Source organism: Bombus terrestris, chromosome 7, assembly GCF_910591885.1.
Source record: "Bombus terrestris chromosome 7, iyBomTerr1.2, whole genome shotgun sequence".
NCBI lineage: Eukaryota > Metazoa > Arthropoda > Insecta > Hymenoptera > Apidae > Bombus > Bombus terrestris.
The window spans coordinates 3,109,616-3,128,188 of NC_063275.1; the positions used below are offsets into that span (position 1 = coordinate 3,109,616).

The 18,573-nt window shown below is 34.8% G+C and overlaps 2 protein-coding genes across 3 annotated transcripts in view; both read right to left on the reverse strand.

The window, feature by feature from the left end:
* LOC100652118 (protein Wnt-1) overlaps nucleotides 1–10,860 on the reverse strand; it is a 77,813-nt gene extending 66,953 nt beyond the window's left edge. The window contains exon 1 of one of the 2 annotated variants that reach the window (XM_003396256.4): nucleotides 10,128–10,859. In XM_003396256.4, the coding sequence (XP_003396304.1) occupies nucleotides 10,128–10,207 (80 nt within the window). In that variant the 5' untranslated portion in view covers nucleotides 10,208–10,859. Of the gene's footprint in view, nucleotides 1–10,127 lie in introns of both variants that reach the window. The other variant, XM_012309879.3, reaches the window with a different exon arrangement.
* Nucleotides 10,861–15,352: 4,492 nt separating this feature from the next.
* On the reverse strand, nucleotides 15,353–16,990 carry LOC100642207 (CDK-activating kinase assembly factor MAT1). The gene is made up of 2 exons (XM_003396258.4): nucleotides 16,574–16,990; nucleotides 15,353–16,516 (listed from the first exon to the last, which is right to left on the reverse strand). Exons 1-2 carry the CDS (start codon nucleotides 16,695–16,697, stop codon nucleotides 15,678–15,680), a joined length of 963 nt encoding a protein of 320 aa, XP_003396306.1. The 5' UTR covers nucleotides 16,698–16,990; the 3' UTR covers nucleotides 15,353–15,677.
* Between the last annotated feature and the right edge of the window lie 1,583 nt (nucleotides 16,991–18,573).

Genomic DNA, 18,573 nt, shown 5'->3' on the forward strand with positions numbered 1-18,573 from the left:
CGTACATATGTACAGTGTCTACAAAAGCTATTCATACAAACTCTTATTTTCCAATGATGTGTGTTTTTTTTTAACATCTACATTTCATTCTCACAATATCCAATTTTTATAGTCACATATGTGAAACTACTAAATGATATGAAATTTAATATACACAGAGCAAATTAGTTAAATTATGTAGAAGTCTTTTACATAAATATTTTTTGCCGACACTGTACAAAACTTATAAAAAATCCGCAAGAAACCGCAAAGGTGATCGGATAGTACCGTAATTTTCGCGGATTTTTTGCGCTGGCGAACGAGTCCTGCGGTGTCGTTAAGAGAATGGATCCCATGGCGGTAACCGCGGCGTGCCAAAGGAAATTACGAATCGCTGAAACGACGTATGGCGTCGCGTGTGACGGCGACGTGCCGTCGCGTATATACGCACGCCTAATGGACTCCCTTTTCTCAGCCGTTCGACGGTGTGCAAACGCAAACGGCTTTGATGCGGAACGTGTTTCCTAGAGGCTTCATTGAAATCCGACAGTTAACGTTCTCGTCATAATCGTTATGGTCGTAGAACGTCGATTTTTCCATAATTTCTTTCCTTTAACTCCTTTCAATTTCTTGAGAATTTTTCATTTCTTGGTTATGGCTGATTTTCAACGCTTAATCTTTAGTCTTAAATATTTAATATGTGTAAATGTTCCTTGCAGCACTATTAAAGCAAAATGTAATCAGTTGAAGAAATTGCTATCCTTTCAGACTTAAATATTTAAATTCTAATTTGAATTTTAAATATAAACTATAAATTCTAAAATATTATTTTATTATATTTTATATCAAGCAGAAAAATTCTGTCGCAAATATGTAAATAGGATGAATTCTAGGCGATCATTCGATGGTCATAGTAAATCTAACATAAGTATACAAAACCATACATTTTCTAAATGAAAAATTTTAACTTAATTTCAACTTTAATCGTGAAATATTGAATCTTTCATAATCAAAGAATCCTGGTTTTCTATATAGGAAAATTTAATTTTTTATAGAATCATTAGCTGACATGTAATTACTTAACCTATACAAATATCCACCAAAACCTGTGTCCCAAAGAGGAAAAACGAAACTTTAAGAACAATGGTTTATATATAATGAGAATAGTACCAAGTTTCGATACTTAAGAAGAGTGGCGCTGATGACAAGGAAAAGTAAACATAAAGAAGTGAAGTAAACTAAAGAAAGGACAGGTCATCGAACGAAAACTTGAAGAAGAAGAAGAAGAAGAAGAAGACTATGAAGAAACGAATCGTGGCGGCGATATTCCACTAAAAGAAAGAAAGAGAGGGAAATAAAAAGAAAAGAAAGATAGAAGATGGGAGAAGGAAAGAAAACAGGAGAGACAGAGTATGTCGTAGCCATCCCCCAGAGATAGCCTCTTCGTTATGACAATATATCTGGGCCCCGAAGGAAACATTGGCCGAGAAGTCCTGAAGGTATGCTCCGAAAGCTTGCGGCGGCATCCTTTGTCGGAGATTCTTCGAGCGAGAGGAGGAAGCCGCGCGTAGAAAAGATCACAGCCTACCCCCACACCCATCAACATCGCCGTGCTGCGCCACGTAAAACGAGAAGTATAGACACGCTAAACAAAACAGGACGCTATTAGGTTTTTGCCGCGTTCTGGTTGGTTTATAATTTATATTATCCGGTCAGACACGAAACAGTAACGGAACGGTTCTGTTCAGATAAGATTATGTTTATATGTTTCGATAGATTATAAAATCTCATTCAAATTTTCATCACTGCATATCAATTCTGAATTCGTAGGAATTTCTATATTATTTCTATACAAAGATCCACATTTCGTTGTTTCTGGTTTTAATTTTATTATGTGTTTTCATTGTTTTAATTATACAGGCTGTTAAAAAAAAGAGAGCGGATTTTCTTACCTTTAATTACTTGAAGTCGGTAAATAACCTAATCTTAAATAGAAATAACTAGTGGAAAATAATAAAAGGAATTGTTAATGAATTGTTCAAACTTTTAAGTAAACGATACAATGATATAAGATGAATCACCTGATTATTCGTTTTTAAATGAATAATATATATAAACTGACCTATCTACGTACCAGGATCCAACTTGAAAATCCGCCCTGTATCTTTAATTCGTTTCGATTGGTTCGATTCGATATCGACGGCGATATAAGGATGTTGGAATACGCCACGGTCTTCAAACGACTTATCTAGATGATAAGACAACACGAATCGACGCCGCGATCTTAATTGCCCTCACCGGACAAACTGTTTCCAACGAGAATTCTACCACTGGTATATTGAACGACTATAGGTGGCCAGACAAAAAGACAGAAGACCGCTATCTCGATCACGCGATCCGTAGAAAATGAAGACACCCAGAGCCTTTTGAGGCTCCCCGCCACTTTTTGCGAAGTGATGTTAAAGGTCTCACATATATTATTCCCTCTGAGCATTACCTTAACTGCTATATGCGATTTTTGCGGTGATTTACGGTCGCGAGGAGAAAGCTATGGGAGGGAGCAGTACAACTTTTTCCTTGCGGCTGCCGATAGTATTTGTTTTCTATCAACGGACTCGCCTAACGCCAGGTTTAATTAGGAGTAGGAGAACATAGTAGGGAGTGGATCTTAGGTTGGTCAAAGTGTCAGCTGTAATTCAAAATAAGCGATTTCATGAGACCGTGATTTATTGCTTGTTTGTACTGTGATTCCGCTTTGTTGCTAATGGCATTATTATTAGCTTCTCTTGCGCAATAAATTACTAATTAATGATGTTAATGAATCGAAAAGTTGAAAATTGTAGGTTTTTATTTTATATTACGCAAGGCAATCTGACTAAAGACAGTTTCGTGTATTTTATCCCCAAATTTTTTATTCTTATGTAAAATAATTTATGTATGAATAATTTAAAACAATTTATACATAATTTAAGTTGACAAGAAAGTTCAGAATACTGAAAAACAGGTTCTTCTGTATTGAAAAAATCTAAAGATAAGTGTTTAATGGGATCAGATAACCAAAATGGCGTCATAAAAACCGACAATTTAAGTAATCCAATATGGCGACTAACAAACAGTGGTATGGCTGAAAACCTATTTGACGTCAAATAAACGAATCAAGGACTGCAATTTTGTCTATGGAAGCTTATTTTCGGTTCCCTTAGAACTTGTTAATCAAAAACAACGAATCCAAACACTCCTTATCGGATCGTGTGGAAGCAAATGGTCAGCCATATTCGCCAGACAACCATTGCGTCTAATTCCATTACTTTTCCGACAAGGGCTGAGGAGAACGGTGCCCTCGCGGGAACCTGTTATCGGCAATGTTGTCCGCTTTTATGAGACACGAAACTGGTATGTATATATGTTTCTGTAACTTTTTATACTAACCTTATAAAAAGTATTACGATAAATGAGAGGAAGTAGTATGACACACAGAGACACTGTTTTAACCATATCTCATATTGGAACTATTAGGTTATGGTTACCCTGGATACGAATTATCCTGACGAATGTAACATCTGAACAAATGCATATACTCGTAAGAATTTATATAGGATGGTCCACAAAATATGGGATCCACTTCAGGAATTGGTGGTACACTAGAAAACAATAAAAAAATGTTCATAGAAACGTGTGCCTACGTATTAAGAAAATAACCAGATAAATGGCAAGATTTGAAATACATGATGATCATTTTAAGCATCTTCTATAAAGTAAATAAAAATGACAGAAACTCGTTGTATTTCATAAATAAGACCAAATAGAATATACATTTATATGAACTTTTTCACTATTTTCAGCTATACGATCAATTCCTGAAATGGTTCTCTAATACTGCAAAACACCCTGTATATTTAATTGCTCTGACGTATTCGTCAGAACACATATCCACTGTAACCATAACTTCCTGTTACTTACAGGATGAGTGCTTGGGCTTTCAATAAAGCGACGCTACCGCCGCAAAAAACAACGACTAGTATAGGGGTCGTCTTGACTTTATCCTGCCATTGAATCTCGCAAGTAGGCACAATTTGGGGTTCGACAGGCTCCTACCGACGCGTTGCGAGGCAATTCGTCGACGTAAGAGCGCGCCCTGTTCGTAAACCTACTCCCTCTCTGCCTCGCACACGCTGCAAACGTCAATCGGATCTATAGAAAGGTAGCCCATTTGCTCGAGTTACGAGCGTGCGTTAAACTGATGGAAGCTCTTCTTTTCCATAGGCGAAGGACTTATACGACGGTCAAGGCGGCCGGAATATGGCCGGATTAAAGCTCGCGAAATAAAGCAACGACCTCTGAGAGGGAAGAAGATTGAAAGAGAAAGAGAAGGGCAAATCGACGTTCCAGAGATGACCGAGCAATTTAACGGCGAAACATGGTCGTGGAGAGGAAGGTCGCCACTCTCGCTCGGTCGTTAATACGAATTTTAATCGCTCGTCGTAAAGAGATCGCGCGTGCAACTATAACGCGTTCGAATGTTTCCAAAGGTGGAAGGGGGGGGGGACATTCGCGCGTTCGGGCAATAAAGATGCTTTTATTAAATCTTGTTCTCTGTTCATGGTCGATACTCCGTCCCGTCTTATCTGCCTCCCCCGCTTTTGTTCCTACGCCGCACTAAAAACCTCGATGGTTTACTTTACGACATACTGTTCGTCCTCTATCCCTTTATGGTGATCGTGACTATTCGTGACGACTGAAAGGACAGCGCCAATGTATCCTATGCCCGGTGAAATCGTTTCCGTCGTATGACGCGTACTCACCCGCCGGCGGATTTAGACGCGAACGGACGTTCTTTAATATCAAACTGGTTTGTTTAATGACCCTGTACTTACTTCTTTTTTACCATACCGTTATGCGGCACCGACGCGATCGTAACAGTACATAGTATTGTAAAACGACGGCCAGGCGAGGTGTCACTCGTTTCACCGCGGAAATATTATTTCAACTTGACAAGCGTTTCAATGAAAATCTTGTCTTACTGGCTGGTTCTCTTGTACGTGTCGTGCTAACGTGACAGTTATCGACGGATCGCATGTTCACAAGAATCTTATTAGATATAGTTACCTACATATTCTTTGCTTGTGATAATTTTTGGTTTTCGTGCTGTTATTTGTGTAATCTTCGTGTTACAATGACTGTAACCTATCATATATTGCTTGAAACTATACAGATACGAACAGGTTGATACTCTTCAGTTGAAAACGACTTGGAGTTCGATCAATAAAATTAAATTCACTTACCCTATTCTAGAGAGCTTCAGTTAATGATAATCACTCGACATTTGTCCTCTTCCTATATTTCATATTCAGAATCACCAAACACAATACGCTCCACAAAGGGAGAGGTTAGGATAACTGACAGCGATGAACTTTCGAACAATACTAATGATATTCCACTATGAGGAGCATCTTTCAATAACAAGTACACTACTCCAACGCAGCATTCGCGACGATGGTAACCGACAGTTAGACGAAGTTTATTGAAATAATTGAACGGTCAATAATATACATTAACACTAAAGCCGAAAGAGTACATACATAGGGAGCCGCCATTACGTTTCTTTAGACACAAATCTTATAATTACATATAACGTTCATGCAACTATGTATAGGACATATGTATATCATATAATGATTTTGAATGAAAATTCAGAAAACAGAATTATCTCAATTTTTTAGAGATATCAATGGTATCTATATGTTTAATAGACTATGTATTCCTTATACACAAAATGCAAAAGTAAATAAAATATTTAAATTAAATACTCATTATAATATCTAAAAAATAAAATAAATATCTATTTAGGTTAAGTACTTAGATTTGATACTATGTATGTATAAATGCACAGCAAATACAATAGGTACATAAGTACGTAATCTAATGACCAATCATAAAATATATGGATAGGTAAGACAAGAAATATTAATCTCATAAAAAATTCATTAAAAAGATGAGTGAAACAAAATTGGTTTCTGGATCAAAAAATGCACTATCGCGCGAGTGTTAAGGAGGATTCGCTTCGAGAAATCTCCTAAAGATGGTACAACCGTGCGAACGACAAAATGGGCGAGGGGAGGGGGAGGAGACGGTGAAGCAAGAAAAGCCAACGACTATTTGTCCGTTAAAGCAAGGCTAACAGGCGCGACTTAACGTGAATTATTAAGCGTTTGCAGTTCACGCGTCGCGTGTTCGCCCAGACTGACTGAGCAAGATAAAGCGACAGGCGAAGAGACGCGAATCGGTATATGTATTATGTATATGTAAGTATATACCGGAAGGCTTGGTGCCGCCAGCGAAGCCGATTAATCGCCTCGAGGAACCAGTTTGTCGGAAATAAAATCTGCCCGGTGGAATCGTTGCTTGACCATAAGACGTCAACGTGCCGGCCTTCTTGTTTTAAAAGTGTGCCCTGCAGGGGCGCGTCGACACCATCGACGCGCTTCGCCCGGTGCATCCTCTATGCCGGCGTATCATCGCTATCATCGGGGCTTCCCCCGATCGTGCATGCCACTCGCGTGTCCGATCGAAAGGGATTCGTCGTCTATAAGGCACTTTAAACCGGCCAATTTTACGTTCAACTATTCGCTACTCTCGTGACTTGCTTACTTTCGTAACTGATAAATAGGCACGTCAAACTGTGTTCTTTTTATTTTTCTTATATCTTATTTTGGCAATTTGCAAAAAGAATATTTGATTTTCATTTTAAAATATCAACTGAACTTTTTATTTTTGCGTATGTTCTTATGAAAGTAACAATGTATGTTATTGCAAATTTGTATATTTTTATAGAAATAATTTGTATCTTCTATATACGTAGTGTTCACGCTATTTGTCCTCAGTAATCTCTATTGTTAGTGATAAAACTGTGAAAAATAGCGACACTGAGTACTATTGTGTTGTAGATTATTTTGCAATTTTTCCAACACAACCAATAAAGATAAAGGAATTGATATATAAATATTACTAAAAAGTGATTTTAAACCACGTTACTAAAACGAAGAAAAACACGGATACTGACGATTGGTGAGACACGTTTGAGATTATAGCGAGACAAATACATATAGGTAAACAGCAATCGGGCGATATCTACAAACAATAGGTGAAACGATCTGTAGAAAATTGTCCTTCGAAGCAGACGTTTCGTCATCGTCTCCTTCGTATGTACGTGCCTTTCTATGTACGGAAACGTGAAACGCGCACCTTTACGCTCGCGAATATACATATCTGGGTGCGCTTTGCCGTTGGTGTATTTCAAACACTAAAATAAACGCTTACGCCGCGGAAACATATCGTTGCTCCTATAAAAATGCCACCATAATCTCGCGAGAGTCCGGCCTCCTATCGAACATGCGTCTCACGCTAAACTCGATCGGTTACACGCACGACTTTCGCAGTAGCTCATTCTTTTGACTGTACTCTCTCGAAGGATCTTGCGAAAACAGTCTCGCGAGATAAATTTCTAATCATGCTAACTAACTTGTATAGAAGTACATACACATACAGGATCGTTAATCATACGAAACATGACCTCTATTGGAGATGAAAAAAATTTTTCATTACGGTAATAAGTTTCATAAGAACAGTCGCGATAGTCATGCTACAGCGACGATAATTAATTGGCAATTGCATCAAATGAAATTAGAAGTAAAACCGTGGAGTACCTACATATGAGGAACCTTAATCGAGTAAATCAAAGTCGGTGATGTAATCATTGGAATATTTTTCTTAGATTATGTAGAGATATCGCTGAGAAAGGATTAGGTTAGGATATGCACGTAGGAAATGGTAGCCAATTTAGATTTGCGCTTTTTACTATATCTCTTGGTATGGGAGAAATTGCATAGAAGGAAGGTAGAAAGAACATAATTCGAGTATTATATCTGTTAAGTAGTTCGTGTAATCTATTTCAGAGTTTTTATTTTCTATTGTCACATCAAATTTGTTTTTTGTTTACAGTGTGTTTAAGGGAACATTTTCTGTGAAACATTTTGCATTGCGCATCGTCTCACTGCGCATAAGTTAAGCAAGAGATTATCGAGTCTAGAAATTTGTAATCTCTATAAAACTATTATAATGAAAATCATTACTAGTTCAAAAAGTGCATTAATTCACGGAGGAATTACATTCGTTAATCCATATACATAAATAAGATTTGACAAATCTAACTCTTCATATGCAAATCTAACCTAAACCTAATGACTTCTATCAAAAGTAATCGAATGAAAACAAATCAGTAACATTTATCAATTGTATATTGCTAAATTTAATGCTAGATCACCGTATATATCAGCACCGCGATCGCAATTTTCCAATACAATTTTTACAATACAATGTTTCCACATTGTCCAAAATTTTCGTTTGTCCACTTTCATTTGTTCATAAGAAGGTTATCGTCAAATGAAGATTTTAAAATATTTTACATCGGCGCCCCTCGAACATGTTCGTTGATTTTTAAATGGGATGTAATTGTCCACGGATTTTTTCATTTCCATTTAATAGTAATCTTTTTTTCATGGGTGAAAAAACGAAAAATATAGTTGGACAAATGTGGACAAATCGTAGACAAACGAATGCTATTTGGTTTGTGTAGAACTTGGCATTTGGAGGTGCCAACTTCACTCAGTTCATAAGTAGTAGGTTTCAGGGAACTAGCGATTGACTGGCCATGCGTCTCCCGAAGAAAACTATCATGATCGGAAAGTAAAGAGTTCTACGCGAACGGATATTCCGATCGGATAAATGTAGATCGTAGATAACCGGGTGGCGCGCGACCGGCCGCCGGCCGTCTCGTTTACGCCGACTATCACGAATTACTGTCGCACACTTTTCACGCAGCAGATTGATCGTTTATTATGTTTGACGTTGGGTTTTATGGAACATATCGCTGATAAACTTGTTTCTACTTTTCTTTCTTAATATTGATATTTCTACATTGCAAATGAGTAAAAATCGAACACTGCAACATGTATAAGATTTGATCTGATATCTGAAAATATTTCTTAATTTACACCTGTCATGTCGTTCGCATTAAAATGCGGCTTTCTCAGGTTGTTCCTTAATCGCCAAATAGTATAAAAGTATCTATATCTTTTTGCTGCTGGTGTTGAGTATTTTTCCAGTTATAGTAATTTAAAAAGAAAATACAAGAATGTTATATAAAATAAACAAATAATAAATAAAGAATTGAGTGATAGTATGGAAAATTTTATTATTTTTTATGAGACTAGCGCCATGTTTAAGTAGTTGGTGTATGTCTGTAAACTCTTCGCTGTTACCTCAGCAACGGCTATACAGCATAAATATTTAGTCTAGTAGTATGATTATACCTATTTGGTTTTTTCCATACTTTTTAAGAATCATTCGATCCCGGTACCGCGTATTAAATTTCTTCTCATCACAGAGGATACCATTATGCCAAAATTCAATGAGTTTCAATACATACTTATTTTTTAGCAAGATCTGATCTGTTTCTTCTCTTCACAATTACGTTATCTTCGTATACACATACATATAGCTATGAATAATTCTATGAATCACTATACTCGGTGCATTTTAAACAGATCAGATCGCACAAGTTGCTTATCAAGTCAAAAACCAGTGTTATAGGTTAAGTTGAGATATTGTATGACAAAACACGTTCGCGTTTTCCACGAAGTATTTTTATCAACTGAAAAGGTGTTCGACGTAACGTCAACGTTAGTCTTTGTCACGTTGACTTCCACGATAGCCATGCAGTGACTAAAAAATTTTTATGACTTACATAACCGAAAGATAAAAAGTGCGCAAATATAATACAATGTTTTGCAGAAATTTAATCTTACAGTGTATGGTATTTCAATTTATTGTGGCTTCCAAGGCAAAATATATGTAATTCGTGTGGTAGTCAACATGTCAAAGAACGAAGAAAAGAAAAACAAAAAGATGTAAATCTTTATACAGTCGGCAGTGAATCGTATGGAGATGTATTTAAATTATTCGCGACACAAGGCGTGCCCTTCGAAGGGAATAATACGAGTGTATATTGGAGGGAAGATCCAGCCTCTTAATGACACGGACTAGATGTTATCTGTACAGTGGACATAAACAATCGTGTTGTACAAACTCACCACCAGTTGGCCTGCGCGCCGTTTTGCCACGCGATGAACAGCAATGGTACGAGTAAGAAGGTCGTGACGACGGGCCGCATCTTCAATTTCGATTCGAAGTTAAAAGCGTGGTGGACACTGGCTGGTTCGTTCGTTGGTTCAATGGTAAAAAAAAGAAAAGACAAGGTCGTCCGTCGTTTCAGCCACGCATTCTTACGAACGTCGATATCGATCGAGGATTCGCATCGGCAGTCGATCCCGAGGCTGACAGATCGAGATCGAACGTCGTCTGTGATCCGATTCGATCGTTGTTCCAGACGTAGTTCGAGAACGCGACGGCTTTCTCTTTTTTTCTTTCTTTTCTCTTCCTTTTAACTGTGTTTCTTACATGTTTCCCGGCTCGTATACATCACTGATCTCGTGACAAATACGATAAATGATCAAAAAATATGCTACTTTTTATGTCCCGACACGCACTCTTTGACCACACAATACCGCGAGACGAACCGCGAATTTTGAATTAAGTCGAGTTTCGAAGCGCGCGAAATGTTTTACAGATGGTAAAAGAGCACGAATAATGTGAGAATTCGTATTATGTCGTATATAAATGTTAATGTAACTGAAGTAAAAGTTAAAAATTCGCGAATCGTGCTGCGCGAAGAATATAAGAGGCTTCTCTTGGAAATGCGAAGCGAAGACGAACGCGATGACACTCCATGAACGTTCGCGTACGTACTGTGGCTGCTAGTCACGAGGAAAAGGGCAACGGGGCTCTCTCGATGGGCGGAACCTCCGGTCACTTGCTGCCGCGCGATTGGCTGTATCGCGGAAGTCCCCCCACCGAGACTCCACTCGCGTTAATTAAGCATTTCGGCACTCCGTCCCGACTCCGAGGTTCGCGCGTAAGCTCGCTCGCTCGCGATTCGTTCGCCAACCCCGTCTGTTTCCGTAACTTTACTCGGAAACTCCGGAAACACAGCCACTAAAATATTTTCATAATAGAAGAATGAAACATTGGGACAGCGGCGTGAGTAATTTTATGTTATCGCGATTCTTCTAGATCTCAGAACGCAAATTGCGTTACGAATTGATCGATGAAAATCGATTTGATTTCGTTGTGATAATCGAACTGTATTTTGTATGCATATATAGTAATAAGAAAAGTTAACTTACACACGTAAGTTAGTTAATGTTATTGTGAAATCTTACGAGTCATAAATTATTAATTGTTGGATATTTATACAAATTCATATTTCGATGATCGGAATTAAAAAACTGTAACCCAAATATATAAAAATTTGTCTTATTCTTTAAATAAAATATTAAATTATGCGATAAATCCGCAATATAGTCATTAATATTTATAAACTCTTTTGTATAACAATTAAATGTAATTTCCAAAGTAGATAGGATGTAGTAGAATATAAAATACAATTCATCTGATTATCCTGTTCAACGTAAAATTCCGAAAAAGAATCTATAACCTACAACTTGATATCTGTAGATTCATTAATATTATTAATTGTTGAATAATTGTTAAATAGCTTTCACAAAAAATCACTTCTTCTAACATAAGTTTTACATATGTATAACACAAATAACTGAAATTGAGAATTTTCAAGCAAATACTACACATGTTTACCTACATATGTTGCGTGTATTTTACATCGTTTCCAGTCGTGCCGTGTTATGTTTGTTATGTTAGAGTTGTTAGACATTTACGATCCGTGGAATTCGTAGAATGTATCCAATATATATATGTATCCAATATATATGTATATATATATACTATCATCTTATACAGTTATGTGTAATGAAAATATGTACATCTATGCCGTAACCTATAATATTGCAGGCTTAAAAAATTACGTGTCGAAGTTAATGCATGTTATTAATATATTGTTTGGTTTATGTTCTTAGAACTTTATTTTACATTCTGTATCATTCACTTGTTTATAGTAAACGTAAACTTCATGTGAAAATAAATATTTCAGTCATTAAACAGATGTTTTAACAAAAACATTCTATTAACCTCTACACTCACGAAAAGTCAACTACAGTAAAATGGTGTCACTTGTCACTTCTTTATTGTTTGGACTATATGTACCCTTTTATCCACTTCTCAGCTATTGATTTATTTGAATCGGCTGCCAATTCGATACGTAAATATTGATCGATGGAATAAATGTCTTATTTGTTTCTATTTAGAATCTAGATAACTACTATTGAAATTTGTTTTTGTTCGAGGATCGTATTTATATTGGAAATCTGAGAATTCTATTTGGAATAAGTCAAGTAAACTACCGTAATACATTATCATGAAATAAATTTGCCATTAATTTGATGTACGTTTTATTACTGTTATTTATAAAGTAAAATGGACAGTTGTACACTATTATTACACAGTTATCTAATTATAGTTGAGTGAAATGAAGTGAACTAATTAAGTGGAAGTTCCGGATTTCAATATGATGGTAAGTTATAATTTTTTCAGGAAAAAGAATTTTTGAGAACTGTCGTAGCAAAGGATTCAAAGCAATACAATTTTAGTTAACCCTTCTCATGTGTTTTTGTTGAACGACATTTTATAACTACATATATAAAATAACTATAATTATCGCGATAGCGGCATATTATACGTAAAACGTGTTGATTAATATCAGTACTTTTTAAGACGTTAAATGTAAAGTTATATAAAATTTAAAATATGCTTTTATAATGTTTTCTTTTTAATGGGTCCTTTATGATTAATTTAAATGCAAAAAGAACATTGCAGGGGATAGTGTTTCCTTCTAGATAGGTCTCCATTGTCCAGATAATTGCTCATGTACCTTTTGGTTGCTCTGTCGATCACTGTCAATCTTTTATTAAAATTTTTATTTTTAACAATGTTACTGTGGTATGTTTTAATACAAAATATCGTTTACAAAGAATGCTACAATATGGAATTAAATTATATACGCTCCGATTATCTCGATTTCTATTCCATTTATCATCAATGTTGGAAAATACCTACAGTCGATCAATAGTTCTGTTATCATCGGTACTAATATTGTTGAAAAGTTCACCATAATAAATCTTAGAGGGTGTAAGAAACACTCTTATTTCTTCTGAGGTTGGTATTTAAGAACGTGAGATACGAAGTTCCATTTATTAACTAAGAACAAGATAGACCTGATGTTAAATGGGACTCCATAACTCACATTCTGAAATACAGATCTTAAAAAAAATCTTCACGCCGCGATACTTGTAATTATAAGTCCGTTTGAACTATATGCTTGAACACGCTCCGTTTATTCACACAAAACTTCAGTTCAGTACTGGATTAAATAAACTTATGATCATTAAACTCATTTATCTGAGCGTGAAATCTATTACAGTAGATTCTTATATTCTTATACTATGTTATTCTTATATTAGAAAGTAAAACAGAGTTGTGCATGCGAAAAAAAATTTTAATAATTAATTGTTGAGCGACGGTGTATATTTAAAATTAAATTAAACAGACTTATAATTTGTTAAAATTTATTACCACGGCTGGTAGGAATCACAGATCTAGTAAAAAAATTTCGAGAAATCTGTAATCATTATAAATTCAAACATTATATATATATATGTATAAGTAAATTCCGTTCTCTTCGGGATGGGTATACATTCTTTACAAGTGGTCAATCTCATGTTTATATATTGCAATACAATTATTTTTGTCACAAAATAGCATTTAATAGATCAATAATAGGTTAACACAATCCTAAGTACCAAAGAAGTGTAAATGTAGTTCTAGCTAGTAAAAAAATATAAAAGTAATAAACGTGATTATTGTAATAAATTGTTAAAGGCGGTAAGTTACAATAAAAACTAACAAGTTATTTAATTTGATTGTGTTATAATAAAAAAACATCTTTTCATGACACTAGTAAACACCGCGCATCGTGATGAGACGACTAACCTTTAGGAACACCGTTAACGGTATGTTATCGAGTATATAAGGAACATTCGATTTGCGCGCGAACTCATTTTTCCTTGAACTTTCGCATTGTGAAGTTCGAAAGAGCTTTTGCTTACTTATTAATGGTTTAATTATTAATTTCTAATATTTACATTATTATTTTATCATACTTAAGCTATTAATTCATAACATTAAACTTATTAATTTCTAACAACTAAACTATTAATATATGACATTAAACTGATAATTTATAAAAATATTATTAATATAACATTAATTTATAACATGTTAACTATTAATTTATAGCAATTATTTAATTACATTATGACAATTTAATATTAATTTACAACGATTGTCCATTCATTGTTAGAAATTCTACTATTAATTTCAAACAATACCATCAATTCGTAACAAATAAATTAATGATTTATTTCATTTTATTTAATATGAACCAAATCTTTGAAATCTTTGAAATAATCCTTTATTTTTAAATTCATTTTTTAATTTTAAATACAATACTTAATTTTTCATTTAACTAATTCATATAAAATCAGTGCCAATACAAAGTGTAACTATTAAGTGTCTATGAATGGAATGTAACTCTCCATGCCCGCACAAAACCAAGGAATCAAACCATATTCATAGGTTTGAGGAAGCAAATGCAATCAAATCGAATGCAATGCAATGAGATTTTGTCATCCATTCATGCGTATTACATTTGGTAAGTCGAGTTCAATGTTCAAATATGATTATTTGAGTCCACATACGAGTTAACTCCCTGGAGTTCTATAATATTCGTGCACACTTCAATAACTAAACATTTTCAAAATATTTTTTCCCAGATCCATTTTAGAATTTTATTTTTGTTTTAATGAATCTCAATTTATTCTCATGACTTATAGCATTCTCTGGTTTCAAAAACAATTATTCGTAAAATTACTGGAAAAACAAATATGTGGTTAAATATTCTTAACAATTTCCTAAAGAAAATAAATTTCCTATTTATAATTTCATACAAGACTTTAATTCTAATTCAAACCAGTACTGTATTAAACCGATAACGTCGCATGCGACATAAAAATGTGTATGGGGAATCAAGCGATTATCAAGATGTGAAACTCAAAAGAGCATTGAATGTCATGTGTTTGTGATTGATGATTACACATTACACAGTTAGCAATAGTTATAATATATACATATTTAATCTTAACCAACACCGCTATTAATATTGCAACATAAACAGAAATTTATCTCTCGCCAATGGTAAGGAAAAAGAGAAAATTATTAACACGTATTATTATTTTTAACAAAATGAATTTTATTTTTCATGGAAACAAAAAAATGATTGTTTCTTAATCTACGTACAGGTACTACAGTCATGTAGTGTTCGTGATATAATCATAATATACAATATAATACTAAAATTATATAAATATACAAGGCACATGTACCTGTAACTTCTGATTATATCACATATACGTAATTAGCTTCGCATGTATTATTTATCGAGTAACGATTTATCAGAGATTTTGGATTGTATGCGACAATTAAATGATCATTAATGATATCCTATATATAAAACTAGAGATATGGTTTTCTTGGTATTAAAACAGTTTGTACAATTATACAGTTGTGAATTCTGTTTGGCTTTGTGAGGGATTGTGATATAAACCAGCCATGGATTCTTGCAAGGCTCTTAAGCATGCAACATGTGCTTTGAATCCACCTGCTCTTTCTGCTGAGGATTCAACGCGTACATGAGAAACGTATCCACGAGCTTGTAATTCTCTCCAACTAGGAGGTGTTGGGCCATCTGTCCCTTGTCTAATAGGAGTGTAACAATACAGAGGACCTTCTTCGATCTTTGGTATGGGCATGTAACTCTGACCTCCCTGATTAGTAAATTTAATTCCTGTACTAAATTGAGTAACTTTAGCAGGTGCTGCTTTCTGTTCCTTTTTAGATGCTTGTATGACAGAAGCAAATGTCTCTACAATGCTCTTTGCATTTCCTTCTGAAAATGTAAGCTCGTCTATTAATGCTTCCTTTTCACGGATCTTTTTCTTTTTAGCTTCAATTTCTTCTTTAGCTATTTCCAATCTTCTTTCTTCCTCTTTCTGCTTCTCTAACTCGATCATCTCTTCCAGTTCATATTCGCTTCTACCAATCTTAGATTTACTTTTTGTTATTTGATCTTTGTTGTCTCTTTTGTACTGTTCTATTTTCTTATTTGTTTCTACTACATCAATATTATTAGCCAAGTTATATATTAATGTCTCAATTTCTTCTAAGTAATCATTGTATTCTCTCAACGTTGCAAAGTCCTCCTCCTTCTTGTTGAAGTCTCTAAGAATTCTTTTCCTGATGTTTACTTCCTTCTCTACCATAGGGTCCTCGAATAATTGTACACGGAAATTCGCTCTTCTCAGAGGAATTTTACATTCGGGACATGATCCAGAACCTACAAAGATTACATGATAAGATTCTCGTAACGATTACTAACCTTAAAGATACTAACCTTTCAGAAATAACAAATCCACGCAGCTTTCACATAACGTGTGACCGCAAACGTTCACCATCATTTTCAATGATGGATTTCGATATTTGGTAGTTTTGCATCTTGGACAAGCTTGATCATCCATTTTTACGAGGTACGAAAAACAAGTACTTAAACTTATAGGAACCACAGTTTGCTTTCGCAGACTGATCGATCGGTTAAAGGGTAAAAAAATTCACATTCCGACGTATGACATAATTTTTAAATTCTAATCGATTGAATCACTCCGTATAGCTAAACAGTCAAAATACGATAACATTTTTATATTTGGATGTCGTAGCAAAGGATTCGTAATATCATCATTCCGTGACATAACCTATAAAACTCGAAAGTTCACATTACTACCATCTTGAAATTTAAACTCGAACTACAATCGATATTGTAACATCGAATAATGAAGCTTCTACTATCGAAATCATTGATATCGAAAATGTTCATAACCACACAAACTAAATGCTTATTAAGCATAATATATGATATTTCCATAAATTAATTGTCATATATAATTAATCAATTAACTGATTTCAATGCAACGTTATGATTTAATAACGAGTCTATAATGTTACAAATGTAAGATACAAATTCTATTATAGCGCTAAATAATTGTTTATATCATCATTTTTAAAGAAATGTTTGTATCAGATCGAAGAATAATTTCAATGTAGTTCGAGGAATTATAGCTGTATTTCTCCGTTTTTATTCTTTGCTCTTAAGCGCCTAAACCGTAAATAAATTAGAAGATAAACTTATCGGAAAAACGTGCACTGCATGTTTTACCATCGACTGAATCTGCGCTTTTTCCACTACTTTCGATCATCGCGTACTGTTACGTGATTACCGAGGCAAAAAGAAGAAAGAAAAGAGGGAAAGAAATCTCTCACGAAGAGAGAAAACTCAAGTCGAATCCCTTGATACCAAAGCTGTACGTCTTTTGTGCGTTTCACTTCTAACGATTTAGGGCATCGATTTCTCTTTCAATTCCATCGTGTAAATTATACATTAAAAAGCAGCAGAAAAGGGACGCGATGCATGTCCATTATACTCGACAGAACAAAAGGGGGTGGTGTGCTTTGGTACTTCCTAAAGCTTCTCCTTGTTTCTTCTTTCCAACGACTGATACTACAAACGCCCATTATTCAACCTCTTCTTGTAAAACCATCTTGACGTTCAGTGAAAAATGTGCAACGACGTTCCTTAAGTAAACGTAGATATACCCAACATCTGTCCCGCTAACACGAAATATCCGAGATTAGCCAGAATCTTGTTCCATGGAAGATTTCCTAAAGTGAGCACCCTATCTCAGTCTTTTCTCGTCCCAAGCAGATTCACATAATGTCTTTTTTGAACGGCAAATTTTCTCGAGATTTACGCGTATCGTTTGTATCTATACGTATATACATATGTATATCATGTATCTAACATAATTGTATCTAACATACCTGTATCTATAACACGCTATATGATATATACATATTTAAAGGATTGACGTTTCAATTATTAAATTTGAATAAATACAACAGAAATACAATTAATAGGTTTTCATTAATTGTTTATTAAATTTAATAAATGACAAAATTCAAAAATCCGAAAATGACGAGAAGTGATTTCAATTTTTTTTGAAAATTTATTTATCAAACGTACGTTCAAAGAGATCATGGTAATACATTGATAGTCGCAAACACCGCATAAACGACAAATATTTTGGCATTTTTAAAGCGCGTATTACGGTGAGTATAGTACGACATTCGATAGCCAGGTCCGAGCAATTTCAACGGTCAAAAACATTCAAGGAAACAGCATCGTTTTGTTTACTGTCTTTCATACGGACCGCGATCGAAGCGATAAGCTCGATCCAGCCCGTTTACGTGGAAAATGATGCAAAAGACTGACTCTTCTCTCTCTCTCTCTCTCTCTCTTTTACCTTTCTCTCTTTTACTCTTACTTTGCGTTGCGCTGCATGA

Coding starts and splice junctions, on each gene's coding strand:
- LOC100642207 (XM_003396258.4), bottom strand. CDS start 16,697: ATGGATGATCAAGCTTGTCCAAGATGCAAAACTACCAAATATCGAAAT. Junction 16,517..16,573: donor GGATTTGTTATTTCTGAAAG/GTTAGTATCTTT, acceptor TAATCTTTGTAG/GTTCTGGATCATGTCCCGAA.